This window comes from Neofelis nebulosa, chromosome 18, assembly GCF_028018385.1.
Source record: "Neofelis nebulosa isolate mNeoNeb1 chromosome 18, mNeoNeb1.pri, whole genome shotgun sequence".
NCBI classification, from domain to species: domain Eukaryota; kingdom Metazoa; phylum Chordata; class Mammalia; order Carnivora; family Felidae; genus Neofelis; species Neofelis nebulosa.
In genome coordinates, this window is record NC_080799.1 from 730,619 (window position 1) to 746,715 (window position 16,097).

A 16,097-nucleotide genomic window follows, 5' to 3' on the forward strand; every position below is an offset into this window, starting at 1 on the left:
CCCTGGCGTCCTGGCTCCCTGCCACAGACGCGACCCCACATTCCACGCACGCCTGTCACTTTAAGCTGCCTGGCTGTCCCCTGTGAACCGCTCGGTCCACATTCTCTGGGTGGAGGGGCGAGGTCCTGGCACGCCCTCCCCCTGCCCGACAGCCTATAAGGCACAAGGTGGGGAGCTGGGGCCTCGCTGCCCGCCGTCCTCATGGCCCTGCTGCTCGTGGGGCTCCTGCTGCTCCTGGGGCTCTGGGGGCTGCTCCGAGCCCACACCCGCACCCCCTCCCCAGCCCCTCGCTGGCCCCCTGGGCCACGCCCACTGCCGCTCATCGGAAACCCGCACTTGCTGGGCGTGTCACAGCAGGACCGGTCACTGATGGAGGTAGGGCAGGGCTCCGGCCGCCTGGGCAGCCCAGCCCCACCTCAGGGGAAGCTGAGCCCGTCTTCCAGGCCCCCGGTGGGGTAGGAGGTCCGTGTCCCAGCCTGGGTAGGCCCAAGTGCCCACCCCGCCTTGGGGAAGAGAGAAGGACACCCCCCCCCCACCCCCCGCGGGGAAGCAGATGGGCCATGCAAGGAGCAGGGGGCCAGGAGTGTCAGGCCAGGAGGGCTCCTTGGAGGAGGCAGCATTTGATGAGTGCCTACAGGAGAGCCAGGGGGCAGCTGGGGGGTGGGGGGGTGGGGAGGAGGCAGGTGCCCCTGGGAGCAGCACCAGGAAGCAGAGGTCTGGTGACAGAGGGACCTGGACTAGCGCACGAGTGTGCCCTCAGGTGGGGCGCCCGCGGGTGTGGCTGTTCCCGCCCCGGGCTGGAGGCTGGACAGTCCTGGCCCCAGGTCGCCGGCCGGCCGCCCTGCCCTGCAGCCAGGAGACGGATGGCCCGGCGCCTGCCCGACCAGGGCTATCCAGCCACTCCTGGGCCACTTCCGGCTCCCACGACCACCCTCCCTGCTTCCCCAGAAATGCAGCTACTTCCAGAAACCTCCTAGTGGCTGCCTGGCGGCCCCCCAGGTCCTGGATGTGGGAGGAGAAGAGGGGGCTGCGGGCCTGGCCCCTCGGGGGCACCTCTCCAGGAAGCACCCCGGGCCCCTGAGTCTCAGGCCGTGCCCAGCGCTGGGCCCGTAGGCCACACTCCGGCGTGCGGGGAGCAGAGCGGGTGTGGACAGGAAGGGCGGGCCTCTCTGTCCCTCAGTGTGTGTGACTGGCCGCAACTCACTTGTTGCCTCTGGGCCTCAGTTTCCCCATCTGTAAAGGCACAGAAGGGCAATGGCCCCAGGCGGCGGCCTCGGAGGCCAGCCTCAGCCACGTATTGTCGTTCTGTGCCCCGGGGGTCAGCGTGGGGGAAACTGAGTGGACGAGGCCACCCGGGCACCGCTCCCATCCATCTGGGTTTCAGTGCTAGGGGTGCCTGAGCAGGGGCGGGGCCTCTGGGGGGTCAAGCTCGGGAGGCCGCCCTGCAGACAGCCCCTCCTACCAATGGCAGCCCCCTCCCCTGCCTTCCCAGAACGGATGGGGAGGGGGCACGGGCCAGCACACCTCCTACTTTTTGGCTCCTGGGCCTTTATTCCGCCTGCTCTCCACCGGCCCAGTTCCCACAGACCCCGCCTAGGCCACCCCCGGCTCTGAGTCCCCCTGAACCCGCCCCGCACAGGTGCAGCCTTGGTGGGGGGGGGGCGCTGGCTGATTCCTGCCCGTCCCCACCAGCTTTCGGAACGGTACGGGCCGGTGTTCACTGTGCACTTGGGGCGCCAGAAGACAGTGGTGCTGGCCGGCTACGAGGCTGTGAGGGAGGCCCTGGTGGGCACCGGGTCAAAGCTGGCCGACCGACCCCCCGTCGCCATCTTCCAGCTTATCCAGGGCGGTGGGGGTAGGTGTGCCGTGTGGGGTGCGGAGGGGGCGGAGGCCGGCGGGGCACGGGAGTCCCCGGACCCCGGGGCGGGGGTCTGCGTCTCTGAGCCGCGGGAGACAGTGTGCCCTGCGTGGCTCCCGGGGAGGGACACGGTGTCCACGGGGCAGGAGACCAGCATACACCGAGAGGGGACGAGGCTCGCCAAGGCCGGCTCTTGGCAGAAGGGGCTCAGGCATGGGGGTGAGGCCCCCGACGTCGGGTCTGCCCCATCTGCTCCCTGCCTGCGTCACTCAGCGGCGACTCGCCCGGCCCGCAGGAATCTTCTTCTCATCGGGGGCACGCTGGAGGGCCGCCCGCCAGTTCACTGTGCGCACCCTCCATGACCTGGGCGTGGGGAGGGAGCCCATGGTCGACAAGATCCTGCAGGAGCTGAGGTGCCTCATGGGGCAGCTGGACAGCTACGGAGGTGAGTGGGGGCCGGGCACCCCCTGGTGGGGGTCCCTCACCCCCTGAGGCCCGTGTCCCTCCCACTCCAGGCCGGCCCTTCCCCCTGGCCCTGCTCGGCTGGGCCCCCTCCAACATCACCTTCACACTCCTCTTCGGCCGGCGCTTCGACTACCAGGATCCCGTGTTCGTGTCCCTGCTGAGGCTTATCGATGACGTCATGGTCCTCTTGGGGACCCCCAGCCTGCAGGTGAGAGGCGGCTGCTCCCGGCCTCGGCTGGGGGTCAGGGAGCTGAGCATTTCTTCCCTGGACGTGAGGCTCGATGTCCTCCTGTCTGCCTGTCCCCCAGCCCTTCCGGCCAGGGACGATCCACCCAATACCGGTCCCCCACAGCGCCACAGAAATCACGCGAACTGGCCCTCTGGTTTCCCCGACTCCCAGGGGCGTAGGCATTGGACGCTTTTCCAAAACGTGAAACGTTCACCGTCGCGGCAATTTCAGCGCTAGGCGCTAAGCGCACGCATCTAGGTGTGGGGCACAGATTTAGAGGGATGCCACAGTGCCGGGTCTCTTCCTCCCAATCTCTCATGGACCCGCGGCCACGGGCGCGAGGCAGGGGCTGAGCACAGTCTCCCGTCCTCCTGCTTCCTTCCTAGGAGCCCCTGCCGTCCGCTGGGCAGGAGGATCTGGCCTCCTCGCGGAAGCCCCAGGAGGACGGAGGCCAGGGGGGCGGGAGTGGAATGTTCCGGGCCTCCCCACCCCGTGTGCCGGCTCCTCACTGGGCAATTCGATCCAGGGATCGCTCACGTCCTGGGGGTGCACAGCGATGCGGGCGCAGCCAGGAGAGCCGTGGACAGCTGCCGAGGCCCCACCTGGTGCGGGACACGCGCTGGCTGGTCAGACACTCCGTGGCCTCCCTCCCACAGCGGCTCGGCTGGAGCTCTGAAGTTTGCAAATTCTCTGTCCCGATGACTGGCAGCACAGGCGACCCTCTCCCCCTTCTCTGTCCTACGGCTTTGGTGGCCAGAGGGCGGGGCGTGATTACAGCCGCCCCGCGTCGGGGAAGCCACCCGGCAAGGCGCGTCACCTGCCATCCGGTCCCGGGACAGAGGGTTTTGTGGGAGCCCAGGCTGCGGTCCCAGCAGCAGTGCGAGCCGGCGCCCTCTTGTGGCCACGGGCAGTCCCCCACCCCGCAGGTCCGCCTGGAGTCCCGGGGCAGCACCTGGGAACCTGCACAGGTGCACACACCTGCTGGGGGGCGCGGGGCCCGCGGTGGGGACCGCACCCTGACCCCCCCCCCCACCCGGCTGTCTCGCTCTCTGCCTTCAGCTGTTCAACATGTACCCCCGGCTCGGGGCTCTCCTCCAGCTGCACCGGCCTGTCCTTCGGAAGATAGAGGAGGTGCGAGCCATCCTGAGGACCCTCCTGGAGACAAGGCGGCCCCCCGCCCCCGGGGCAGGCCCCGTGCAGAGCTACATGGACGCCCTGATCCGGCAGGGCCAGGTGTGGGCGGGAGGCACCCTCCCGCCTCAGAGGCCTGCGGGCATTTGGGGGCCCCACCCCAGGAGGAGCGGGGCTGGCCCTGCGCCACCTCCCTCCTCTCCTAGCTGGGGGCCGCTCTCAGCCTCGGTCTCCCCATCCGCGAAACGGGGCATTTGCAGTGCCTGCCTCGGGGGTGGCAGCAAACATGTGGCGAGCCCAGAACGTAGCAGGTGCCCTGCTAACCTGGCTCCTTCCTTCCATCCCTTTCTTGAGCCCGGAGCTGGAGGGGCGGCGGGAGGGGGGGGTGGGTCCGTGGCGCCCAGCCTCCGGCCGAGTCCTCTCCAACCCACCCTGCAGGGGAAAGACCCCCACGGCCTGTTTGCCGAGGCCGACATGGTGGCCTGTGTTCTCGACATGGTCATGGCCGGCACAGAGACCACCTCCGCCACGCTGCAGTGGGCCGCCCTCCTGATGAGCAGGCACCCGAGTGTGCAAGGTGAGCCCCCAGCCTCCCTTTCCAGCACGCGTCGGTGGGCGGGGTCCCCCAGGGCCCGGGGGGGCCGGGGCTCGCAGGGGACGCGGGCACCCACCGTCTCGCCCGCAGGCCGGGTGCAGGAGGAGTTGGACCGGGTGCTGGGGCCCGGGCGCCCCCCCCGGCTGGAGGACCAGCGGTCACTGCCCTACACCAGCGCCGTGCTGCACGAGGTCCAGCGCTCCATTACTCTCCTGCCCCACGTGCCGCGGTGCATGGCGGCTGACACCCAGCTGGGCGGCTACCTGCTCCCCAAGGTGGGCCCCCCTCCTGGCCCCCGACCGGATGGGCAGGGCTCCCCTCCCCCTTTCTGCTCTGGGTCAGGCTGGGCCCAGCTGGGTCTCGCGGGGCACGCCCCCGGGGGGAGGGGGCGCCGGGCCCAGCCCACCTGCCGCCCCACCCACAGGGCACACCCGTGATCCCTCTGCTGAGCTCGGTGCTCCTGGACAAGACGCAGTGGGAGACCCCTCGCCAGTTCAACCCGGGTCACTTCCTGGACGCCGACGGGCGCTTTGTGAAGCGGGCAGCCTTCCTGCCCTTCTCTGCAGGTACCCCCAGCTCGCGGGCAGGGGCGGCACGGGGTCCCTCACCCCCAAGGAGCCTGCTCACCAGGGACCTCGGAAGCTCAGGCCCCCAGGCCTCCCACTGCCCACAGCCTCCAGCACCCCATCCCTTCCCCTTGGAGCTGGCCTGCACCTTGCTCTCGGGTCCCCACCTCTCCAGGGGACCGGCCAGCCCCCCTGGCACAGCCCTGCAAAGGGCAGGCTGGTAGCCCTGTGCCTCGGTTTCCCTCGCAGGCCGCCGCGTCTGCGTAGGGGAGAGCCTGGCCAGGTCGGAGCTGTTTCTGCTGTTCGCCGGCCTCCTCCACAGGTACCGCCTGCTGCCCCCACCGGGCCTCAGCCCTGGCGCCCTGGACACCACGCCCGCCCCGGCCTTCACCATGCGGCCGCCAGCACAGGCCCTCTGCGCGGTGCCCAGACACGGGGGCTCTGCCCAAGCAGACCCGGGGAGGGTCTGAGTCACTCTCCCAGGTCCCAGCTTGGGGTGCGTTGTGGATGATGGAGGCCGGACAAACGGGTGGACAGCCCTCACTGTGCCCCTTGCCGGGCTCTTTGCCGTGGCCCCCGGAACCCCACCTGGGCCCGATCATGCTCTTTCGGGGGCCCAGCCCCCTGCCAAGCTCCCTTGCCCCGGGGCATCTCTACCCCTCCTCCTCCCGTCTCCCCGGGGCAGCCGGACCCCCTCCCCACCCTCCGCCCCCAGACCCCTTGGGCGGCAGCGCTGCCTCGGTCTGCGCTCAGGTCCCCCCCAAACCTCAGGGTGCCTCCCGTTCCCCAGTGGAGAAGTGCCCCCTTCCTGCACCCCACGTCTCCCGGGCTCCCGATGCCTCCTCTCCCCACCCACCTACCCTCCATGCTGCCCCCATCAGGTTCCCCTCGGGGCCACTTGCTCTTGGGGTGCGGGGAGGCGGCAGGTGGCAGGGTGACACCCACCTAGAGACCGGCCTCAGACCCGTGTTCCCAGCTTGCTCTGTGCTGTGCGGGGCCCCACTGGGTCTCCTGCAGACCCCCACCCTGTTCTTGGGGCTCCTGGGGGGCCGTATCCAGGAGGCGCTCTGCCCTTGGGGCCAGGACCCTGAGCCCTGGGACATGGGCCAATCGAGGGTCAGCTGCTACCAGAGGCTTGGGTGGGAAGGGGAGCAGGGAGGACACGGGGGCCCCCCCGAGCCAGTCAGCCTCATACCCGAAGCCCAGCTCCCTGCCCAAGATGTATGGTAGCTCCTAGGGCAGGGATCTGTTGCTGACCGGGGACACCAGGTCAGGGGGGCCGAGTGGGGGGCTCTCCAGCCTGCGTCCATGGGACACACTTCCCACACACCCGAAATTCAGTGATCTGCAGTCACGTACGTATCTGGCAACCCACCGGCGGCCCGGGAGCCTGGCGGGATGGGGTTTGGACTCCAGCCACCCTGGCCGCCCTCCCCCGTCCCAAGCCCTGGGTGGGGGGTGCAGAGGGCTGGCAGAGGTCAGGCAGCCTCTCCCTCAGGGGCCGCGCCCCCCGGGGCCCTCTCTCCGGTCCCTGCTGGTCCCCACTCTGCTTCCGCATCCCTCGTCTGCCCCTCGACCCTCCCAAGACTGAAGCCTTTTGAAGTTCAGAAGCTCGTGTGTCGGTGTGGAGGAATCCCGAGGCGGAGCCCACGGCGGTCTGGCGGGCGGAGGGCTGGGCCGAGGACGCGGCAGAAGCCAGCGGTGCAGGAGTACGGAGCGTGACACCGCTGCCTTCTCCGTGGCGGGCGCCGGGCGTGGCAGCACACGAGCGTGGCTCCCGCCCCCGTGGAGCTCCCCTCTGGACTGGAGGGAGGCACGGAGCGTGGGCCGGCCAACGGGACAAGACCGGGCACAGCCGCAGAAGGGGGTGCCCGGCGCCCCGTGCAGGCAGTGTGCTCCCCACGGAAGAAAGAGGAGGACAAGGGTCCCTACCGTGCAGCGGTGTCCGAGGTTAACGAAGCGGCCCAGGACCACGGATCAGCGCGCAAATCTCAGACACCGGGGTGGGCGGTGGGGGGGGGGGGGAGTCTTTCATAATCGGGGGCAGGGCCGTGGCCACGCGTGCTTCTGGATGTGCTGTTCACATGGTGGGCCCCTGCGGGGGAAGGGGTATGGACCGGGTATCTTTTATTTCTGGAGAGAGCTGGGTGCTGGGGGGCGGCGAGGATTTTCTCTGTCGCCGGACTGCTTCTGTCTCAAACGTCTGACACCTGGGTGGAGGGGTCGGGGCCGCTTTAGTCTAGCGGGGTCACTACAAGGAGCGTGGATCTCACCCGAGTTCAGCCAATCAACTGACCGCATCCTTCAGAGCGAGGCAGAACATTCCGCAACGGCTGTGGAACCCCTTTCAAGCAGCTCTTGGCCGAAGAGACTGTGCTGCTCGGGGCGGGCGTGGTGGGAGGGGTTGGGCAGCCCCAAAAGGGAAAAGGTGAGCATTAGAAGCGAAGGCAGCGGTTCCGGGGGTCTCCTTTCTTTGTGGTGAACGCAGGGCTGCCTGGACCCCGTTTCCAGGAGCCACACCCCCCGTCCGGGACGGTCCCGCGTCAGCCGGGAGGCGGGACGCACACACCGAACCGCTATTTCCTAACTCACAGGAACAGGAGTCAAAACGAACCACTTTCCAAGGCGACTTAACTTTTCTCCTCAGAATCCGATAGGGTCGTTGCTGCTTTGGGGTAATTGCTTTGATTTGCCAAGAATAAATTTGAGAAGCCTTTGTGCTGGGCTTGGAAGGTGTAGATCCCGGAGGAAAACGCTTTACAAACACGATGCTCGCCCCGTGGCTACATCAGGGCTGGCGGTTCTGGTGGGAACGGGTCCCTGTGGGGGACCCCGGGAGCTCTGGAGGGACATTAGGCAGGAGATCCCCGCGGCGACCCCAGGCGCCCGTGGCTCGGCTCCTCAGGCCTGTGGGCTGGTGCAGATCTGAGGTGGGCCAGGCGGAGGGCTGGTGTGAGAGGATCCTCAGCCACCCCGGTCCAGGGCGTGGAAGGCTCTGGCACCCCCGTCACCCCTGCAGGGGACCTCTGGGCCCCCTATTCTCAGGCTCCCCTCACCCCTGCGGAGGACTAGCTGGGGCCCAGGAGAGCCGGGGCCATCTGGGGAACATCTGTCCCCATGTGCGTGTCCTCCTGTGTCCGTGAGTCAGACGACCCCGGGGCCTCGTGGGAGTGGGTCCCAGTGTGTGTCCTCCCGTGTCCGTGAGCCAGACGACCCCGGGGCCTCGTGGGAGTGCGTCCCAGTGCGTGTCCTCCCGTGTCCGTGAGTCTGATGACCCGGGACCTCGTGGGAGTGGGTCCCAGTGCGTGTCCTCCTATATCTGGCTTGTGTCACTCACCGCAGTGTCTGCAGGGTCCGCCCATGGTGGAGCAGGTGCCAGAACTTCCCTATTAAGGCCGAATAGTATTTCGTGGGTGGATGGCGCGTGTTGTGTTGTCCATTCATCCATGGTGGACACTTCCAAGTTTGGGGCCCCGTTTCTTGCCGGCTGCATGTCCAATGAGCTCAGCCTCCAGCCTACACGGCTTTCGGGAGGAGCCTCTGCAGACGTCCATCAAGGGTCCCCAGACGTTGTGGGTGAGGAGGGGGCAGCTGGGCCCCTGAACGTGGGTTCCCATGGCCACAGCGCCCCTCCTCTTGGTTGTGAGGGAAGGAGCCCCTGGGGGCCGGCGGGTGGCTCTTGGTCCCGTCATACCACTGGCCCCCAAACCAGAAGCAAGCTCCCAGGGCCGCTGGGACACCCACCCTCAGGGCAGACACACGAGAGGCTGAAGGTCCGTTCCCAGGGCAGGGGTCCTGGCTCATGGCCACCTAATGTCCTGAAGCACCTGTCAGGGACATTCCTGCTGGATAAGCACTGATTTCACTAAACAAGGACAGCTCTCCAGGGGGGCACCGGAAGGGGAAGCTTGGCGGGGGGCCATTGGTCACTGCAGGAGGTCAACAGAAACACCTGCCTGAACGTTTTCTCGCACACGAGTCCCAGGAAGGGCGCTTCCTTGGAGGGTGGGGCAGGGTGATGGCTTCGGCACTGACGGCCAGGACGTCTGGTCGCTCCCTCACCTATTCTCAATGGAGCGCTTGAGACGGTCTCCAGGAGGGATGTGGGGAACTTTGGTGAGAACAGACATTAAGGTGACAACGAACTTCTTTACCATTTTCCTTCCAAAGTGCTTTGCTCTTTGGAGTGAGCTCTGCCCCGCGAGGCTCTGTCTCTGCTCCCCGGAACGGGTCTGACACCTGCACACGCTGTGTGGTCGCAGTCCCCGAAGGCGTCCCTGCCCCTGGGCGCTCCGTCACCGCAGGTGAGCAAGCTCACCGTTCCCAGAATCTCGTGTCAGTGGAACAGTGGTCTGAGGTCCCCCTTGTGGTCCGAGGTCCCCTGCCCAGTGCAACGCTGTGGCCTGTGTCAGCGTTTCTGTCCTTGTACTGCTGAGTGCTGTTTGCCTTGGTGTCCCGGTCACCTGCTGCTGGACGTCTGGGTTGTTTCCGGCTTGGGGGTGCCGACGGGCAAACAGCGGCCACGGTCAAGCTTCTTGGCCCAGTGGCCCCACACAGACCTTGGTGAGTCAGGGACTCACAGACCGTCCTTCAGCACGCACGGCCCCCACCCCACGCCATGGCCTGGCCCCGGGGCTCAGACTCTCCCACGTCACTGCCCCGGGGGCCTCATCCATGCCGTCTCTGACAGACACCCCCGGCAAGTGACGTTGGTCCCGGTGCGCCCAGGTGACATGTCTGTCACCTCACTCTGCCAGGGGGAACCTTGCAGTAGACAGCACTTTATGCCCTGGAAGGAGCCCTTAGGGAGGAAAGAGCCCTCTCCCATCTGGTATCGGGGAGCGTTTGTGCTCAAGTGAAGGGAGTGCCCTGGTCTCCCGACTGTTTCCATTAACAGATGATGAGGACTTGGGACCCATCACATTCCCCTTTTCAACTTGGCTGCCAGGAAACCAAGAGCTATGGTTCTTGATCAATCAACCCTGATTCCTTAAAAAAAAAAAAAAAAAATGCCTTTTCTATCTTATGGATCTTCCTTTGCGTGTCTACTTTTCAATGTATTTTTTAATGTTTACTTTTGAGAGACAGAGACAGAGCACAAGCAGGGGAGGGGGAGAGACAGAATCCCAAGCAGGCTCCAGGCTCCGAGCTGTCAGCACAGAGCCTGATGTGGGGCTCGAACCCACAAACTGCAAGCTCATGACCTGAGCCGAAGTCGGATGCTCAACGGACTGAGCCCCCCAGGCGCCCCTTAATGTGTTTTTTGGGTGCCTCCTCAAAGCTTAGGCACTGTGAGGCTGGCACCCCGATTGCCTGACGCCCCCAGATTATCTGTGGAGCCGTGATGCCAACACATCGGATTGGTGATGCACTCACAGGCCTGCGCCAACTCGGGGTTCCAAAGTGCCTCCTGTTCGGGATCTCACTGATGCCTGGAGGGTCGGGACCTCCCCTCTGTCTCTAAAAGCCAAAGAGGGGGCGGCCAGGTGCTCTGGCCCGGAAGTGGGTGTGTGTGCACAAGTGGCGGGGTTTCAGCTGCACCAGTGGGAGGGGTGGAGCCAGATGCCCCCGAGGAGTGGCGGAGTATCACCCCTGCCCCTGGGGGGGGCGCGGGGGAGGCATGGGTGTTGGGTGGGAGGTGGGGCCGCGTGACCCTCAGAACCCAGGGGTGTGGGTTGCAGGTGAGAGAGGGGAGGTCCCAAGGACCAGCCCAGGGCCCCCTGGACGCCTGGGCCCCTCCTGGCCTGGGGAACCCTCACCTTGAGGCCTGACCCCATCAAGGAGAAGCGTCCCTCGGCATGGGTGGTTCACGGTACCCAAAGCTCAAGTGAAAGCAGAAACCAAGGCTGGGGACACTGCTGGGAGGGGACGCCTCGGGGGAACGTGGCTGGAAAGGCCTGGCCAGGTGTGACCACAGCGAGGCCCTAGGCCTTCTTCTGGAATAAGGAGTCTACGCACAGGCCAGGAGCCTGTGACTCACTGTCGGCACCGTGACAGGACACAACCAGTTCACCTTACACACCTTCGTGCTGTCCTGGTTGTCTACTGCACGCGCCCCAGCAACAGGGTTTACAAACCTGCAAGGTGAGGACTCGGTGGTGACAGCTCACCTGTGCTTCGCACGGTGTCACCTGGGGTGGAAGCCGCCGGAGGGCCTGCCATCACCCAGGTGGATCCCCACGCAGCCTCCCCATTCGGCAGGGGCTTCCCACGTGAAGGCTACCAAGTCCCAAGGGCACACGTCCAGAGGGCGCCGGCTGCCTCCGCCTCCTGTCCTGGCCTCAGAGCCGCACGGCTCCACCCGTGCCTCACCCCATGCTGGAGGCTGACCCGCGTCCCCGCACAAATGAGAACGAACCACACAGAACGAGAGCCACGGCCGACACAGGATGGTTTTACTGCAAACAGGAGTGGAAAAGGTCGGTGAACGCAGGCAGGTGACCAGGCAGCCCTGGGCGCCACCGGAGGGACCGCCCTCAGCCCCCAACAGGGACGGACCACTGCTGGAGGGAAGGGCTGGCTCTGGTGGATTTCTGAGTCATTCCAGTAGAAAACAGGCCTTTCCCTCGGCTTCCTTGTGGGCTCTGAGGCCATGGAGAGACCAGGCCAGTGTCTCTAGGTTACACCCCAAGTGCTCCCGTTCGGTTGTGAAGGCATGAAAACCTGTCATCGTGGAGTTAGTCCTCCCGAGGGCCAGGGGCCCGGCCCCCGGAAGTCCCCGGGCCCACTGGCCGCTGCCCTGCTGCTGACCCCGCTTGCCCCTCGCTGGGGCCCCACTGCCGGGAGGACGCGGTCACCCTCACCGAGAGGCCCGGGACCGCCTGGGGCTGTGGCAGTGACCCGGCCTGCCGGCAGCCCTAGGACAGCAGCTGTAGCACCTGCCGGACGCGCTGGATCGTCCCCAGCGGGAGGGTGTCCGCGCCCGTGGCCTCGTCTGACTTCTGCATCAGGGCCTCGGCCTTCTGCACCGTCAGCTCTCGGGCCCGGCCCCTCAGCCCCTCCAGGTAGGCCAGCAGGGTGGAGAAGAGCTCGTCGGGAACCTGGTGGGGGAAGAGGACCAGAGCGTCAGGGGCCGGGCGGGGTGACGTGGCGAGTGTGGACACTGAGCGGGCCCGGGCGTCAGGCGGCTCACCGCCTCCTCCTCCAGGCAGCAGAGCTCGGCGTCATCTCAGCCCCGGGCATGCCGACGGTGCGGGGCCCCGTGTGCCGCACCCCTGTTCCCACCCCGTGCCGCTGCTGTGGGACCACGGGGCTGGGGGAGGCGGGGAGGGCAGGCCAGTCTCCTGGTCTTTTTCGAGGGCTCGGGGCCCTGCAGCCATCGGATGTCGCCCCCTCCCGAAAGGCCACCCAGTCGACAGTTAACAGGCGTGTTTGTGAGGAGAGAAATCTTCTGAGACACACACACACACACACACACACACACACCCCGGGGGTCTGAGGGTGGAGCCCCCGCCCATAAAACCGAGTTCTGGCTCCCCGACCCCAGGCCTGGCAGGTCCCGTCCCGAGGGGAGAGTGAAGGGGCAGCGGGGTCCGCTCAGAAAGCAGGTAGTGACTTACAGGCCTCAACTCCAAAGCTTCAGCAGTGGAGGCGGAGGCAGAGACAGGCACGCGGGGCAAGGGGACAGAGCCGGGCCCAGGCAGGACCCCCTCCACCCACGGTCACCCGGCTCTCGACAAGGGCGCCCAGACCATTCGATGGGGAAGGGGGCCCCCACATCACTCCCCCCGCATGCGGACCCTATCCCACCCCTTGTTGTCCCCCCCCTCCCCCCCACCTCCCTGCACAGGCTTCCCGGTGTTGGTGGCCAAACCTGTGTCCTGCAGCAAGACTAGAAGATTCTACCGTGAAATTGAAGACACAGGAGAGAAAACCCAGATCCTGAGCCCAGCTCATCAGCTCAGGATCTGGGTCTCAGCTCAGGACACGGGCCCCTGGGGTGCACGCAGCCCTGGCCAGGTTTCCAGGCCCCTCCTGACCCCACAGGGCATCACGTCAGAGCAAAGTGTCTGATCTCAAAGTCAGAGGCCAAGCAAACAAACCAAAAGCGACCTGAACAAGATAAACGTCGTGCGGAGAGAAGGGGACTTCAAAGTGGTGTTACTGACATCCTCGAGAAGTAAGGAAACACGATCCACTGAGAACACGAGAGAAGAACACCGCCGAGAACGGCTGCGTCTTCAGCGACACGGGTCAGTCTGTCTTTGGTCACGGGGCCATCCTGCTCTGACCGGCCCCTCCCCAACGCCTGAGCGAGGACACTGAGCTCCTCGGCACTCGCTCAAAGGCCACCTGCATCGTCTGCTCTGGACAAAGGTCGACGCACACCCTTTGTCCGTTTTAGAGTTGGGCTGCCCTTCTATCGACTGAGAAAAGCTCCCACAGTCCATGAGATCGGGGTCTGCGCCCACCTCCTCCCTCCTGTGGGTGGGTGGGTGGCCATCTCCCCGCCCGCCAGTCTGAGTCTGTGGTCACTGTGCTGGGGCAGTCGGCGCCTGTGCCCGACCTGAGGCCACAACAGGTGCCCCACATTCGCTTCTGGGAGCTTTAGTTTCATCCCCGACATCCGGGGCCTCGATCCACTTTGAGGGCTGCTGACAGAGGTCAGGTGGGGTCACCTTCCTTCCTTGACACGTGCAAATCCAGCTGGCAAAACTCCGCTTGCGGAGGAGACCATTCTTTCCCCATCGAATGGTGGTGGCTCCCTCTGCCTCTGTGGACCCTGAGCGTACTCGTTCCCTTCCGGGCTTTCTATTCCCCTCCCTTGCCAGTCCACCCCCACGGGGGGTCGGATGTGGCTTCTGTCTCATCCGTGAAACTGAATCTCATATCCTGCTCCCGACAGGAAGTGCTCATGCACACCCACGCACACACGCACCCACGTGTGCACACACCCACACGCAGACACGTGGCGGCCATGAGGTCAGGCCCGTTCGCCTCAGGGGCTCGAAGTGAGGCTGGGGTGGGGGCGGGGGTTCTTCAAGTAGGCGCACCAGGAAGACAGGGCACGCGTGGGACCACAGAACAGTTTCGTCTCACGTCACGGCCTCTGCTGTTCCCGCGGGCAGCACCGGGGCGCCATTGCTGCCGCGGTCCAGCCAAGGAGGGTCCGGCACTCTGCTCCGGGGCCACACACAGCCGGCGGGGCACGTGGGCGGGACGGCAGGACGCCCACAAAGGGAAGCGGGGCTCGGTGTGGGGCCAGGAGGCAGCACCGTCTAGCGTCTGGGGGCCAGAGCAACTAGGATCCCCAGCTTTGGCCCCGGGGTCCCCTCCTGTTCCTGTCACCAGCCTGCTGAGTCACGCAGGCCCGGGAGCATCTGCGGAACCAAGGGCCGGGCACACCGTTCCCAGGGGCCCTTCCCCCTTCCCGGCCTCCGCGACTCCCCTCCTACCCCCCCCACCCCCAGGCGCCTCGGCCACAGTCATCCGCTGCGGTCCAGGGCTTTCTTCTATCCCACTGCCTGTGCTGGACCCCAAGTGAACCCTGACCCTGACCTCAGGGGGCTCACCAGGGACCAATGAATCCATCGGTCCATCCGCCCACCCGTTACTGCGCCCCTCCAGAAAGGCCCTGGACACCACCCCTCCCCCCAGCTGGGTTCAGGTACACGTGCCCCGGTTTCCCGGGGAGCCCAGGCAGCTCCGGGGCGTTAGGCTCAGAGATGTGGGGGTCCGTGAAAGCCGACGAGCCTTGTCCTTCCGGGTTCACGTCCCAGTGGGGCAGACGGGGCAGACGGCTAATTGTCCTTCCAGTTCACGTCCCAGCGGGGCAGACGGCTAAGTGAATGACAGCACACCGGGAAGGTGCCAAGTCCATCCGCTGGGGGACAGTCTACTCACAGAAACCTAATTGACACACACACAGAGTTAACCCCAAAGAGATCAAAGGCCTAAAGGTGAGAACAGAAACTACAAAACCCTCACAAGGAAACACTGGGGTAATTCTGCTGACCTTGGGTGAGACCGTGATTTCTTAGTTATGACGCCAGACGCACAAGTGACAGAAGAAAAAAGACAAAAATCAGGCTTCGTCAAAATTATGACACGTCCCCAGCCCACCTCCCGGCGGGCAGCGACCAGGTGGTCTCCAGGGGCCTCAGGAAGCAAGGCCTCGGTTCCTGAGGCGCCTAGGCCCCTCCTCAGGGCACGGCGAGTCCACACAGGCTGCGAGTGGCTGTCAGGCCACCATCACCTGCCAGCACCCTTGAGGCCCCGGGGGGGGAAGGGGGCGGGCAGGGTGGTCAGGACACAGGTCTCTGTCCGCCAGCTGCCCGCTGGCTCTGTGTGTGTGACACCTGCTTCAGAGAGTTCCAGGGACGGTGTGTCCGTGGGGCCCGGGCTCCTGGGCACAGAAGTCTGGTGATGTGCTGGGGGGTGTGTGCCCTGGGTGATGGGGAGGGGGTGAGTCTGGTGATGGGGAGGGGGTGTGTGCCCTGAGCGATGGCGAGTGGGGGAGCGGCCACGGATCGGCGTGGGACGGGGGGGGTCACGGGGAAGGAAGGGTGGGGTGTCACGCCCCAGTGCGGGCTCTGCGGTGGGTCACAAGGCCGGCCCGTGACTCCTGCCGCAGTACAGGCTGGCCCAGCCCTGGCGCCTGTTCGGAAAGCTGTCCCCTGACCCTGATTTCAGAGTCTGGCTCTCAGGCGTGTCCCGCCCCGGCCACGGGCACACAGGCACCCTAGACCTCCCTGCAGCAGGGCCGTCACGCTTGTGACGAAAGCTATACTTGTCACAACAAATGGCGGTAGCAGGGGGTTACGCAGCCTGGGAGGAGACCCTCGCAGACGTGGATGTGGCTCTGGTGGGGCGGGGCAGGGGGCAGGAGGCCAGGCTCGGCCCAAGGGCGGAAAGCCAGCCGACCAAGGCAGACGAGGGTGACCAAGGAGCACCACGTGGCAAGCACCAGGGCGACCACTGGCCAGGACGAGAGCTGCCAACGGTGTGGTGACCATCGGGGCGTTTCTAGAATCCCGAAGCAGGTCCGGACGTGGCCGATTACCGCACGCTCTAACCCAGGTGCCCCCTGAATCACGTGACCGAGGGAGGTCGGCATGGACCATCCTGCACCAGGTGCGTTGGGAGGGCACCCCCGTGCCCCACCTGTGTCTGATAACCGGCTTCTCCCAGACGCACGCCCCACCCCGCCAGGTGCACACAGCTCTCCTCCTCCCCACCGGGGGGAACGCACGCTCCACCTCCCTCCGCTCACTCACCACGCACACGGCAGTCGCCGTCCTACCTCCGCGCCTG

General features: G+C 66.1%; 2 protein-coding genes across 3 annotated transcripts in view; one reads left to right on the forward strand and one right to left on the reverse strand.

Moving 5' to 3' along the window:
- Positions 1-177: 177 nt before the first annotated feature.
- LOC131501211 (cytochrome P450 2W1) lies at positions 178-5,828 on the forward strand. 2 transcript variants are annotated; one of them, XM_058711015.1, is made up of 9 exons: positions 178-375; positions 1,693-1,855; positions 2,154-2,303; positions 2,374-2,531; positions 3,612-3,785; positions 4,122-4,260; positions 4,369-4,553; positions 4,703-4,844; positions 5,094-5,828. In XM_058711015.1, exons 1-9 carry the CDS (start codon positions 202-204, stop codon positions 5,312-5,314), a joined length of 1,506 nt encoding a protein of 501 aa, XP_058566998.1. In that variant the 5' UTR covers positions 178-201; the 3' UTR covers positions 5,315-5,828. The 2 variants fall into 2 exon arrangements, with proteins under 2 accessions (XP_058566998.1, XP_058566997.1); XM_058711014.1 differs by having other exon boundaries at positions 4,122-4,553.
- Positions 5,829-11,222: 5,394 nt separating this feature from the next.
- The window catches only part of C18H7orf50 (chromosome 18 C7orf50 homolog), a 110,580-nt gene continuing 105,705 nt past the window's right edge, over positions 11,223-16,097 (reverse strand). The window contains exon 7 of the mRNA XM_058711884.1: positions 11,223-11,884. Within this exon, the coding sequence (XP_058567867.1) occupies positions 11,702-11,884 (183 nt within the window). The 3' untranslated portion in view covers positions 11,223-11,701. The remainder of the gene's footprint in view (positions 11,885-16,097) is intronic.